The 14,077-nt window shown below is 44.2% G+C and overlaps 1 protein-coding gene across 1 annotated transcript in view; it reads right to left on the reverse strand.

Moving 5' to 3' along the window:
• FANCD2 (FA complementation group D2) overlaps positions 1-14,077 on the reverse strand; it is a 154,420-nt gene that overhangs the window by 72,937 nt on the left and 67,406 nt on the right. Inside the window, 3 exon segments of the mRNA XM_075073058.1 lie at positions 6,338-6,458; positions 7,966-8,112; positions 9,218-9,339. Coding sequence (XP_074929159.1) covers positions 6,338-6,458; positions 7,966-8,112; positions 9,218-9,339 — 390 coding nt within the window.

Genomic DNA, 14,077 nt, shown 5'->3' on the forward strand with positions numbered 1-14,077 from the left:
ATCATAGAAGATTAGGGTTGGAAGAGACCTCAGGAGGTCATCTAGTCCAATCCTCTGCTCAAAGCAGGACCAACCCCAACTAAATCATCCCAGCCAGAGCTTTGTCAAACCGGGCCTTAAATCCTCTAAGGATAAAGATTCCACCACTTCCCTAGGTAACCCAATTCCAGTGCTTCACCACCCTCCTAGTGAAATAGTTTTTCTTAATATCCAACCTAGATCTCCTCCACTGCAACTCGAGACCATTGCTCCTTATTCTGTTATAGACTCAGACTTTAAGGTCAGAAGGGACTATTATGATCATCTAGTATAACCTCCTGCACAATGCAGGCCACATAATCTTACCCATCCACTTCTATAACAAACCCCTAACCTATGTCTGAGTTATTGAAGTCTTCAAATTGTGGTTTGAAGACCTCAAGTGCAGAGAATCCTCCAGCAAGTGATCCATGCCCCACGCTGCAGAGGAAGGCGAAAAACCTCCAGAGCCTCTGCCAATCTGCCCTGGAGGAAAATTCCTTCCCGACCCAAATATGGCGATCAGCTAAACCCCGAGCATGTGGGTAAGACTCACCAGCCAGCATCGAGGAAAGAATTCTCTGCAGTAACTCAGATCCCATCCCATCCAACATCCCATCACAGACCACTGGGCATACTCACCTGCTGATAATCAAAGATCAATTGCCAAATAGATTGCCAAAATAATTAGGCAATTAGCCCATCATACCATCCCTTCCATAACTGATCAAGCTAGCCTTAAAAGCAGATATGTCTTTTCCCCACTACTCCCTTGGAACTGTTTCAGAACTTCACTCCTTAATGTTGAAACCTTTCCGTCTAATTCAAAGTCTAACTTCCTGTGTCCGTTTATTACCCATTTGTTCTTGTTGTCCACACTGGTACTAAGCTTAAATATTCTCTAACCTCCCTAATATTATCCTCTTATTATTTATAAAAGGAGCAATATATCCCTCTCCAACCTTCTTTGTGGTTCGGCTAACAGCAAGCTCTTGAAGCTCCTTTCATAGGCCCCCCCTAGGTTTTCCATTCCTTCCAGTCTCCTAGTAGCCACCTTGAACCTTGTTCCAGTTTGATTCATCCTCTAACATGGAACAACCAGAATGCACAACAGTATTCAATGAAGTTCACCAGTGCCGTTATAACAGGTACTACGATCCTCTATCTTTCTGGAAATACTCGCCTGATGCACCTAAAAACTGCATTAGCTTTTTAACGGGGCCGTATCACATTGGCGCTCTTTATCCCGTGATCAACATACCGACTGTCCTTCTCCTCCTCTCGTTACTTCCAACTGATGTGTCCCCAATTTATACCCATAATTTATCTATTGATCCCTAAAGCATGACCTTAGCACTTTTCACTATTAATTTCATCCTATTACTATTACTCCAGTTTACAAGGTAAATCAGATCTTCCTGTATGATATCCCACTTCTTCTCTGTGTTAGCAATACCTCCCAGCTTTGTGTCATCTGCAAACTTTATTAGCACATTCCCGCTTTTTGTGCCAAGGTCAGTAAGTTATCTGACACCACTGAGAACAGCCAAGCTCCATCCACTTTGCAACTCCCCTTCAGGTAGTTGAAGGCTGCTATCAAATCCCCCTTTACTCTTCTCTTCTACAGACTAAATAAGCCCAGTTCCCTCAGCCTCTCCTCATAAGTCACATGCCCCAGCCCCCTAAATAACGAGGCCCATCGCTAGCAGAGGATGGTTTCAATCCATCGACCTCTGGGTTATGAACCCAGCACACTTCCGCTGCACCACTCTGCTGGCTCTATAGAAATATCTCCTCCATCTGCCCCAGGCAATAGGTCTGAGAGAAAACTTTTGCTGAGGCACTGGCTAAGACTGGATGACAAATATGCAGAACTTGGTGAACTTATATATTAACAGCCATGTGGGCACTCAGCAGCTCTCAATACAGGAGACATCACTACTCTGCTCTGGGATTTTCAGTGCTCCGAAGGCTTGGATTTTGGCACTTAACCAAAGGAGGACTATTTCTTGAATTTACTTGAGGAATGTTATGGCAGGTGTGAGAACTATATGTCGGAATTGGGTATAAACAGGGGTATGGAAGGGCTTCCGTATGAGGGGAGATTAAGACTGGGACTTTTCACCTTGGAAGAGACAACTAAGGGGAGATATGATAGAGGTCTATAAAATCATGACTGGTGTGAAGAAAGTACATAACACTTATTTATTCCTTCACATAACACAAGAATTAGTGGTCATCACATGAAATTAATAGGCAGCAGGTTTAAAACAAAAAAAGAGGAAGTATTTTTTCACACAACGCACAGTTAGTCTGTGGAACTCTTTGCCAGAGGATGTTGTGAAGGCCAAGAATATAACAGGTTAAAAAAAAATTAGCTCCATCAATGGCTTTTAGCCAAGATGGGCAGTGATGGTGTCCCTAGCCTCTGTTTGCCAGAGGCTGGGAATGGGCAACCGGGTATGGATCACTTGATGTTTACCTGTTCTGTTCATTCCCTCTGGGGCACCTGGCACTGGCCACTGTCGGAAGATAGGCTACTCGACTAGATGGACCTTTGGTCTGGCCCAGTATGGCCACTCTTATGTACTTAGGTTCTTAAATCAGACCTGCTAAGGTGATCACTGATGAGACACAAGGGCCTGCCACCCAGCACCCAATCTGAGAATGGGAGAATTGAGTGATTCCACTGTGACACCCTGTACCCCATGTTCACCTCTTTTATAAGGTTATGATATATTTTGTACAAAGTATGCCTTGTGAGGTATCATTTAAAAAAACAATCTGCCGATTATTATTGTCCTGTTGAAATGTGTGTTGCAGCACTGTGTGTAAAACTATACAGCCTGATTGTATGATTGTTACTGAAATATGTTGTAATTCTGGTAATACACACAAACCAATTTCTGAGACACAAAGACACATTAGCATACAGCAATGTGCTAAAGGACCATTACCTGCTTAATCAGCCATTTATCAGCAGGGAAGAGATGTAAACAAGTAATTTACATTTCATCTCAAAGATGGTTCAAATCTCACATACACAGGGGACTGTTTGTCTATACCCAGGGGGAGGGGAGGGTAATCCTCAAAGAAGGGAGAAGAGTATAAGAATAGGAGACAGTGACCTCCACATCGCTCTTCTCTCCATCTCCCATCTCCCTTCTAATGACTACGGCTATGATTTAGTTACAGAGGTCATGGAAGTCACAGATTCTGTGACTTCCAGAGATGCCTGTGACTTCAGCCTGCAGTGATCAGGAGCTGTGGGTGGCAGGGGACCCTGGAGCTCCGACACTCAATTCGCAGTGGGGGCCCCCAGAGCCCTTAGCCGCCACACAACTGGCCCACTGCAGGTGGTGTGGGGACCTACAGATCCCCATTTTGTCACAGATATTTTTAGTAAAAGTCAGGGACAGGCCACGACTTCAGTGAGTTTTCCTTTATTGCCCTTGACCTGTCCTTGACTTTTACTAAAAATACCCATGACAAAATCTTAGCCTTACTCATTTCATCAATGAATACCTGAAGAACACAGAATTAAGGGGTGCGTGTGTAAGAGAGATTCCCAGACTAGAAAGAAACACAGCTTATAAAATGTATTGCAGCATATGGTGAAACAGATCTTTTTCTGCTTTTAAACCTTCTAGCCTCGATAAGTTTAGGAATTAGTTAGCATTTTTATTTCCTTTGCAACCTATTTTGACTTTTATGCCTTATCACTTGTAATCATTTAAAATCCATCATTCTCTAGTTAATAAACTTGGTTTATTGTTTTATCAAAACCAGTATATGCTTGGATTGAAATGTTGGGGAATCTCTACGTAGGACAACAAGGCTGGTGCATAATCATTAGTCAGTGTTGGAATAATAGGTTACTAGGAGCTTGCACTGTTAAGGAGGATACTGAGCAGTGCAAGACACACATTTCTGGGAAGCAAGGCTGGAACTGGGGAAACAGCACAAGTGTTGCTCTGTATATAATTCATGAACGGCTGGGCACAGCATTCATGTATTCAGCTGGAGTGCTTTTTCATGCTAGTGGTTGTGTGTGCACAGCACCTGGAGAAGTTGCTGTTCACCAGCAAAGCAGTGTAAAAGGCATCCCAGGCTGGAGAGCTAAGGGAGCCAGATTGCACCCTGGGGAATATCACATTCACCCCAGGAGAAGTGGTAGCCCAAGACCCTGGAAGGGTTCACTTGGACAGACCAGGCGAGGTCAAAGGTGCAGTCCATTTGGCAACTATGACACCACCAGTTATGAAAACCTTGGCATTATGCCAATAGCTGAGATTGGACTCGCTAAATAGGAGAAAACAAAGATTCCAAAATGGTTGAGAGGAAAAAAAGTCCTCTTTATCCAGATGTCCAGAGTCATGTGCAAATGATGCAGCTTCAGAAGGCTGCAACTGAGACTTGTTCAAACTGAGAGGACCCCAGGACAGATCTGGCTCAGTCAGGTGGTCAAGCAGGAAAGGGTAGATACATACTTCCCACAATGAAGCCTGGCAACATCAGTGCCAGAACCTTTGTGAAGATCTTTAAAGAAGAAGGGCTAGCTGGGTTTAGATAAGTAAACACACTTTAGACAGAGTGAATAGAATAAATTTGCCCTTGCAGAGGCCCTGAAGGACTGGTCAGGGTGGTTTCCATAAGCAAGTACATCCTCCAATTAGTGCTGCTGATTAACTGGAGTTCTAAGATAAGGTTGAATTCCCTACCCCCACTTGCTTCCACTTTATAATGTATCATGAGTAGAAATCTTGCCTTCGCTCCAACCAAGAGAATGGGACAATGGTCTGTCTGGCCAGAGCTCTGGGATCTTTGATTCAAGGGCCTATCTTTGTGACAGGGTGGAGGAAAGAGGACAAGTCTACAACCTGGAAGGCCAGGGGGTGGGACCAAAGAATTAATTCAAAAGTGTAAAGTTTTCTTATTATTTCTAGATAATACAAGCCTCTGTGAAGCAGAAAGATTCCTTCTGCCAAACAGTTCTGGAATAGGGAAGGATGGAGGCTGGTCTGGCACTCCTCCAGAAACCATTTACTGGAGAAGAGACTCCAGCAGAGACCTAGGGGAGGACTCACTGCTTGAATCTTCCTTGCTTTCTTACAAAAGGAAATTCTCCTCCAAACAGAAGCTGCTGCTCCAGCAAACAACTTATTATTATTATTTGTTCTATGGTAGCATCTAGAGGCTCCATCTGAGATGATGGCCCATTGTGCTAGGCGCTATACAAAATTTAGTACCTCTGACCCTGTCCCAAAGAGCTCACAGACAGACAAAGTTGGGAGAAAGGAAGGATTATTATCCCCATGTGACAGATGGAGAGGCGAGTCACAGAGGAATGATGTCCCATGCTGGAGCTGGGAACTGAACCCAGCTCTCCTAAGTCTCAAGCCAGTGCCTGAGTCTCAGCACAAGCCCAGTTTGCCTCTCTAAAGACTGTGCTACAGCTGGTAAACAGAAGAAAGGCACACTGGTGAAGGAGTGCAGTTTTCATTCTTGTCATACTCCAGAACAACTGGACTCAAAACTTCCGACAACAAAATATTCACCCTCAGGCAGACCTGAAAAATATCAGTCCTAAAAGATGCAAGTTTGAGACAGTTATGAGGAAGTGAAAGGGCGGGACTGTAGTGGAAATGCTCAGGCAGCCTCGACTCAGGGTGTCACGAACTCCTTCTAAGTAACACAGCTCAGCACATCCTGATGGATGGGACCCCCAGGCAGGTGGGCTTGAGCAGCAGGCATATTCCAGGGAAAAGCCAGCTCCCCACACCAGAGCAACTTTGTAGCCAGGAGAGCAGACACAGAAACAGCCTCAGCAGGTTCTGCAGCAGGGACCTAGGGACACTGACACTAATGATGCTTCAAGTCCTTTTCACCCCATCCCTCAGTCTCTTCACCTCAGGCTCACTCCAGTTGCCCTTCATCCTTTCCTCCCCTTCCTCTTCTCCTGCACCCCTTCCCATCTATGTCCTCTCTCCATTCTTGTGTCTTTCTGTTTAGCAAATCCTCTGCTAAAAAAACTTAAATCGCAACACTAAAAACAAAAAACAATTAAAAATGGCAGCACTGCCATGCCCTTTGCTTCTCAGCCCTCATATTACACTGCTGCCATGTTCTATGCCTTTGCCCTGCTCTGTGTCAGTCTCGCTATTTAGATTGTAAGCTTTTGGGGCAGGGACTGTGCACCACTGGTATCCCCAGCCTCAATCTAGCGCAGAAGCCTCCTGCAGGCTCTCTTCCTGAGGGTGAATTTCACTCTCCGTGCCTCTAGCTAGTAAACACTTTGCCCCACCTCTCCCTTTTGTACATACCTTTAAGAAAGGGGCTCTTTTTGCAGTGGATGGTATCAGTATGTGCTCCAGCTTTTGGCAAAGATCATCCAGAAGAAATGCAAGCTCTGCTGGCCCTAACTGTACAATTTCTCTGGCCTACAATTTCAAGGAAGAAAATAATTCAGTATGTTCATCTCCATTAACCATCCTCAAAAGTAGGCACACAGGATCTTGGGTTAGACACAGGATGGATTATGTAAACTTGGCGATTTAGGATAATGATGATCCCCAAAATTCCCCATTACGCAGTCAGCTAAGATGGTTTGCATTAGAAGAGTTAATGGAAAACTGTGGAAGGATGGCTGTGAACAGCCTCAGACTTTTCCATGGACTGAGCAATATAAATCCCAGTGACCCAAAATCTACTCTGTATGTCTTTGGTCAGTTTTATGTATGTCCTCTTCTATGCCTTCTTTTATTTTTCAATCCAAGTTATGGGTGTTGAGCCTATCGAACCTCAAGGTCCTGGTTTCACAGATATTACCATAAAACCCTAACTAGTTCAGGACTTGATTCTGCCTACCCATCTGATGCCGGTTACTGCACTGTGGCTGAGGGGCAAAACTCCATGCAGCAGTGGGAATGCACCTCCAGTCCAGTCTTTCCCATCTGCCCTCTCATGGACATGAGACATTGCTTGCCCAAGGAAAGAGCCTTCTCTCTTTTTCTTTTCACGTGCTCTGTCTGTGTGTGTCTTGTCTGGTTGGAAAAGTGAATGGAGTGAACATGGTGTTCTGACAGTAACTAAGAACGGTTTGATTGTGACATCAGTAATGTGCCATCACTAAAACATATGTGGTTTGTGACTTGCAATCCCCATTAGCGGCAAAGGGTTTAACACGTCCCATGTGGTTAGTAAGAGAGATCAAAGCCTGAGACTGATCAAAGCTGAAAGAGCCCCAAGATGGAGCACCAGCTGGACGTGCATAAGTAACATCTATTTGCCACAGCTATAGTGTTACTATCTGTCCTAGGACCTTCTAAGGCATCTGTTTTCTCCTGTGTGTACATTAATACCTTCCCTTGAAGCAGCACACTGACTTTCTGCAGGTGGGCATGGGCCATGATGAGACTGGATTTCCTCAATTTTAGTTAAGCAGAGGAGGCTAAGTCTTCCAAATCCTCGGTGAGAATGAACCAGTTATAGCTCTGCAGCAACCTTCTAGCCCCTCTTGGTACAAGTTTACTCTGTTACACTGTGATGGAGTAGGGTCTGTCTGTGTGGGGGATGGGAGAACTGGGGATGTCTTTAGGTGAGGGACAGGATTTTTAAGCCTGTAACCTGAGCCAGGTAAGGGGGATGGGGTTAGCACCTTGGCCCGGGAACCTGGACAAAGGAATCGGCCGGCAGAAGGAGGGGCAGTTCAGTTTTGGTTTTGGGCTGGGTGATGGGAATTCAGGGAATCCTATGCTGGGATCCAAGCGCCCTGAACCCCGAGAAGGACTTGACTGGGGGGTCCTGGTTGGGCCTCCAGGCTCTGCTGTAACCTGCATTCCTGTTGTCCAATAGACCTTCTGTTTTACTTTTGGCTGAGAGTCACTGTGAGTCCCAGGAAGAGGGGTGCAGGACCGGACTCCCCCACGCTCCGTGACATATACTTACTTCTGTGTGCATCTCCGAGTCCAAAATAGATTTGGTCAGCAGCCCACAGTGCAGGATGGTGAACACCTCAAGGTCTAGCTCTCGGAAGAATGCACGGTAACTCTGCAGCTGTACCAAAGGGATCCCTGACTTTTTTTCAGTGGTGTCCTGAAATGAAAATGGCAATGTTAATAGCAGAATAAAGCCAATGGTCACATCTGCACTCTGGTAAAGAATACTGCATGTAAAAAATTTTGATCCTACAATAGAGGCCCCTACATTATTTGGTACAGCATGTGAAAAGAGCCAAGGAGCACCAGCTCCCTTGAATGCACGATTTTCTCCAGCACAAACCCCAATTCCCTTCTGATCCCCCTAAACTATCCCAGCTCAACAAAGACCCTTCTCCCACTTTCCATCATCCACATTTTTTCCCCAGGTTGAGCAACAGGAAAGTCTTCTTGGTAGTCAAGGCATGGAACTGTCTCCTAAGAAAGTGGTGAAATCATCACCACTTTGGACTGAATAAAGCACTAGAAAATGTGCTCAAGAGACCAATCCTACCTTCACCCCAGGAAGGTTGACAAGATGATCTAAAAGAGCTTTGACATCTCCAACTTCTATGAATCTATGGTCAGAGCAAAACTCACCATGAACTCGATGAAAGATGACGTGTGACAAGTGACGTGAAAGAGGAGGAAGACTGTTTAGGAAATGATTAGGTCTTAGATACAAGTGTCAGATCTGGTCTTCCTCCTCGAATGAACACTACTGGACATCCTATGTATCAAACAAGAAACTTTCACTCTCCAGTGCTGGAATATCTTCCACCAGAACCTGTAGATCTGAGGCAAGACACTCTCTTTGATTAATCAAAGAGATCTGATCTTAACAATAACTAGTCTAAAAGGTAAAAAGGCATTTATTTAGGTATGGATCTGAGAGACCCGCAGAGGTTCATGTTCTTTTGCTGCTGTGGTTAGAAGGAACTGAGGTGGCCACAGTCATGCACCCTTCTACAGCCACACGTTTAGAATCTGCTCAAACATTACCAGAAGGTTCCAGTGTTTTAACTGCACTGGTCAGTGCATTGCAAGGGCAGAACTATGCAGAGGACACTCAAAGAACCACCAAGTTTCCAAATTCAGATGTGAGGATCATGTCAGAAAGTAGCACTGAGCTCTTGAACTGAGATTTCTATCCCTGTTAAGAGTCCCTCTCTTAGCTTTCTGTTTTACGCACCCCTTTCTTATCCTGCACAAGCCCCTTTTACCAGTAGCACCTTCTCTAGCTGGGTGGTCTCAGCTTCAAGCTGATTTCCTTCAGGATTCTCTTCCATTTGTGAGTGGTCTGCAGAGGAGTCTTTGCTTCCTTCAGATTTTTGTTTTTTTCCTCCTGGAAGAGAAACAGTTTTACAAACATAGACCATGCCAGAACCCGAGCCTCTGCGAGGGGTCAGCCAGGCTACTGATAGGGGAATGCTCATGCTGTAATCTAGTCAGATTTAGGAAAGCATCTGACAAAGCACTACACAAAGGCTATATTGGAGATAGCCAGGGTCACAGCCTGAAATTGCAAGGCCCAGGACATTTGGGGTCCCTTCCCCAACCACTCTTTTTTTTTTTCTTAAACTAGTTTGCTTAATTGGGGCCCCATGTTTTTACTATTATCTACATATAACTATGTTATAATGTAGTCCTATAAATCAATAGAAATGCCCTCACCTAGAATACCGAGTTCAAAACCAGTCACCCTATCTCTGAAACAATACTGCAGAAGGAAAAAGGGTTCAGAGAAAGTTGATGAGAATAATTAGGAGCTTGGTAAAATTCTCATCTGCACAGAAACAGAAAAGATTGGAAAGGTCACCTTAGAGAGCTCAAGATAGAACTCTTTTATGTTTGTACAGCACCTAGCACAATGGAGTCCTGGTTCATGACTAGGCCTCCTAGATGCAATGGTAATACAAATAATAATAATAGTAAGCCCATACAATAATGCATGGTTGTGACATGCTATACTTCAAAGTAACATCCTGTAACCCCCATATTCATGACTGCTATACGGTTGTGATATTTCAAACAAAGCATGCCTTGCAAATTATCATATGAGAGCTCATGATCTGCTGAAAACCACTGTTCTGTCAAAATATGTATATTGTTAGTGTGTATGAGATTTGCTATACAGTTGTTATTAAACTATGTTGTGAGTTTGGGAGATGCCCACTGCTAGCTCTCCAGTGACTAAAGGGTGGTGACGCATACCCAGGCGGGCATTAAATGACCATTGATCAATAGAGGAATTGTAAACAAGGGATTTACAATTCTGCAAGAGACAGTTGTGTAAGATCACACAATAAGAATTGCTCAACTTTATAACTCAGTTGCGCAAGCAGCACACAATGGGAGATTACTCAACTCTGTGACTCAGCAAGGCCAACCAGGACATGTCTGGGACACGACTTGAGAATATAAAATAAGGGACAGTGGTGTGGCATCATGATTCCACCTCCTGCCCTACCTATACTGAAGGCAACAAGAATACTAGGAAGACAAAGACTTTGAACTGAGACGAGAAGGAAATTCAGCCTGTGTATTAAGAACTATAACCTGCCTCCAACATCCAGTCGGGTTAGAAAAGCTGTTTGATTCAAATCTTACTTAGTCTATAAGTTTAGGATTTAGAATGTGTGTTTACTTTTTGTTTTCATAGGTAGCTATCTGACCTTCATACCTATCACTTAAAATCTCTTTCTGTAGTTGTTAAACTTTTTAATGTTTTATCCTTACCAGTGAGTTTGTCTAAAGTGCATGGGGAATCAGCTCAGGTCAGGTTACAAAGGCTGGTGCATGTCCACTATCCTTTGATGAAGTAATGAACTAATTAATGAGCTTGCACTGTTCTAGAAAAGGTCTTGAGCAGTGTAAGATGGTATATTCCTGGGGTGTAAGGCTGGGGATATTTGCTGGTGTTTCCCTGTGTATAGTTCATGAGTGCCTTGGAGAGCATTCATGCAAGGTAACAGTGCCTGGAAGGATTTGCTGTTGTCACTGGCAAAGCATTGTGAGAGAAAATCCAGGCTGCAGAGTAAGGGGAGCACAGCAGACCCACAATTCTAGGTTGTACCCCAGGGTTCCCATCACAATGGTCCAGAGAGGTTAGATGGGAAGTTTATATTCTCCATCTCTTACCACAAAAACAAGGGGACATTCAATGAAATCAAAAATCAAAAAGGGGCAAATTCAAAACTAACAAAAGAAAATACTTTTTCACATAATGTTTGATGTGGACTCTGTGATGCTGTATGGAATATGGGAGACACTTTATGATATTGTTGATACCAATATTATAAAATTACAAGGAATCTGACAGATATGCCATGTAAGGTATCTGTGAAAATGTTATGATTTGCCAAATATAATGATCCTGTTTATATATCTGTATCACCTTTGTATTGTGAGTTATAGATATGGATGATATATGTGTGTTTCAAAACTTATGCTGTGTTTTTGGGTAACACCCCCAGACAGATTGGCATCACTGCTTAGCCTGTTTGATGGCCCACCAAGGGTCATATGCTACATAATGAACCCATTGAAAAAGCCAGGGTCTACACCTTATGAGTCAGCAAGCCATGTAGGGGCATACCTATGGACAGAACTCTAAGGCTTTTCAATGCCATGTGCTGTGAAGCTTTTGTTTGCCATGTGGTTTGTACTTCTTGTGTTCCAAAGGATATAAAAAGGCAGCTGCATCATCTCCTTTTTGTTTTCATTCCTGCTTTTAACCTTTGGAGTAACTTTTCTACAAACTGAAGCTCTCAGCAAAGGACTGAATGACCCATCCAAGCTGTGGATGTGTTCCAGAGGGACTTTCAAGCCAGCAAATTCACCAATACGGCTAAGAACCTGATACATGGACTTTGAAGCCTCGGTATGTATCTGACTGCTTCACCATTTAACAACTCTCTTCTTATTCTTTTTTCTTTCTAACAATCCTTAGTTTTAGACTCTATAGGATTGGTTGGCAGTGTGGTATTTTGGGTAATATCAGAATTAATATTGACTTGGTAATGTGGCTGGCCCTTTGGTGTCAGAAGAACACTTTGTATATGTGAGCACTGTTTTTAAATAACTTCTCCTTTTACTGGACCTAGGCGCTGACTGAGGGCCAAAGAACTGGAATGCAATAAAGGTGGCTATGTGATTTCTTTTTTTTGTTTCTTGATAAGCTCTGCTTCTGATCCCCCACACTGGTTGTGACTGTTGGTGAGTTTAACTTCAGTATTAGCCACCACTTTGGGAGTGTCTGCTCTCCCTTTTGCAGTTTGCCCTCACCATGGCATTTTCAAGGAGGGCTACCCCAAACACACAGAGGCACAGATTCCTTGCCCGAGAATGTCACTATGGATAAGATGAAATATTTCTCTGGGTAACAAGAAGATCCAGAATTATAAAGAGAGGCTATCTAGCAGTAACTTCTTCAAGAGTTGCACTTGTGCGATATGGCAACCCTAATGTCGAGCTACAGAAATTCATTAAAAAGCTTTGTCCATCAGGGAGTGCATGAGTGTTCTTGCGTGAAGATGATGTCTTCACCCTAATCCGTATCAGGGAGCGGACCTCTCCAATGGCTTTAGTTCCTTCTCCTTAGACCACAGAGTCCTGCTGTTGTATAGAACTCTGAGGTAGAGGGGCAGCTGGGTAGGTATTGTGAATGCACAGAGGTGACTTCAAAGGCCTCTGTGCATTCCCATTTATGGAAGATTGGCAAGCAGTGCTCCATCAGGAGGAAGGCAGGTGAGGAGTTCTAGTTAAATACAGACTGCAGCACCACTCTCAAAAACTGGATGTGCAAAGATAAAGGTGTGCATGGAACTCCAAGTTGCTGCTTTACAAATCTCCCATAGGGGAATCTGCCTAAGGCGTGCTACTGAAGCCACTGCTGTGGCTCTGGTGAGGTGTGTCTTCAAGCCAAGAGGTACTGGCTTTCTGGCTAAGGTGTAACAATGCCCTATACAGCTCTTAATCCACTGACAGAGTTTATTAATAGGTTTCCACTTTAAATCTCTCCCCATTAGCAATGACCAAATCCATGAGAAAACCACCAAACCCATGAGAAAATAAAAGAGCATCTTTGCAAGCTAGCTGGCTAACCTAGTGAGGACTTTAAACTAGGTTCACCAGTGGAAGGAGACCAAAGCTATGAGGTAAGTGGGGAAATGGGATACTGGGAGGAAACATGAGCAAGAGAGTGCAACAGAGGAGGACTCCTGTCTCAGGTTGAGAAAGCGGGACAAATAAGCGAGTTATCTTAAGTGCCTATACACAAATGCAAGAAGCCTGGAAAACAAGCAGGGAGAACTGGAAGTCCTGGCACAGTCAAGGAACTATGATGTGATTGGAACAACAGAGATTTGGTGGGATAACTCACATGACTGGAGTACTGTCATGGATGGATATAAACTGTTCAGGAAGGAGAGGCAGGGCAGAAAAGGTGGGGGAGTTGCATTGTATGTAAGAGAGGAGTATAACTGCTCAGAGCTCTGGTATGAAACTGCAGAAAAACCTGAGAGTCTCTGGATTAAGTTTAGAAGTGTGAGCAACAAGGGTGATGTTGTGGTGGGAGTCTACTATAGACCATCAGACGAGGGGGATGAGGTGGACAAGGTTTTCTTCCGGCAACTAGCAGAAGTTACTAGATCGTAGGCCCTAGTTCTCATGGGAGACTTTAATCACCCTGATATCTGCTGGGAGAGCAATACAGTGGTGCACAGACAATCCAGGAAGTTTTTGGGAAGTGTAGGGGACACTTTCCTGGTGCAAGTGCTGGAGGAACCAACTAGGGGCAGAGATCTTCTTGACCTGCTACTCACAAACAGCGAAGAATTAGTAGGGGAAGCAAAAGTGGATTGGAACCTGGGAGGCAGTGACCATGAGATGGTCGAGTTCAGGATCCAGACACAAGGAAGAAAGGAGAGCAGCAGAATATGGAACCTGGACTTCAGAAAAGCAGACAGACTCTCTCAGGGAACTGATGGGCAGGATCCCCTGGAAGAATAACATGAGGGGGAAAGGAGTCCAGGAGAGCTGGCTGTATTTTAAAGAATCCTTATTGAGGTTGCAGGAAAAAA

The sequence above is a fragment of the Chelonoidis abingdonii genome, chromosome 16 (assembly GCF_003597395.2).
Source record: "Chelonoidis abingdonii isolate Lonesome George chromosome 16, CheloAbing_2.0, whole genome shotgun sequence".
In the NCBI taxonomy this organism is placed as follows: Eukaryota; Metazoa; Chordata; order Testudines; family Testudinidae; genus Chelonoidis; species Chelonoidis abingdonii.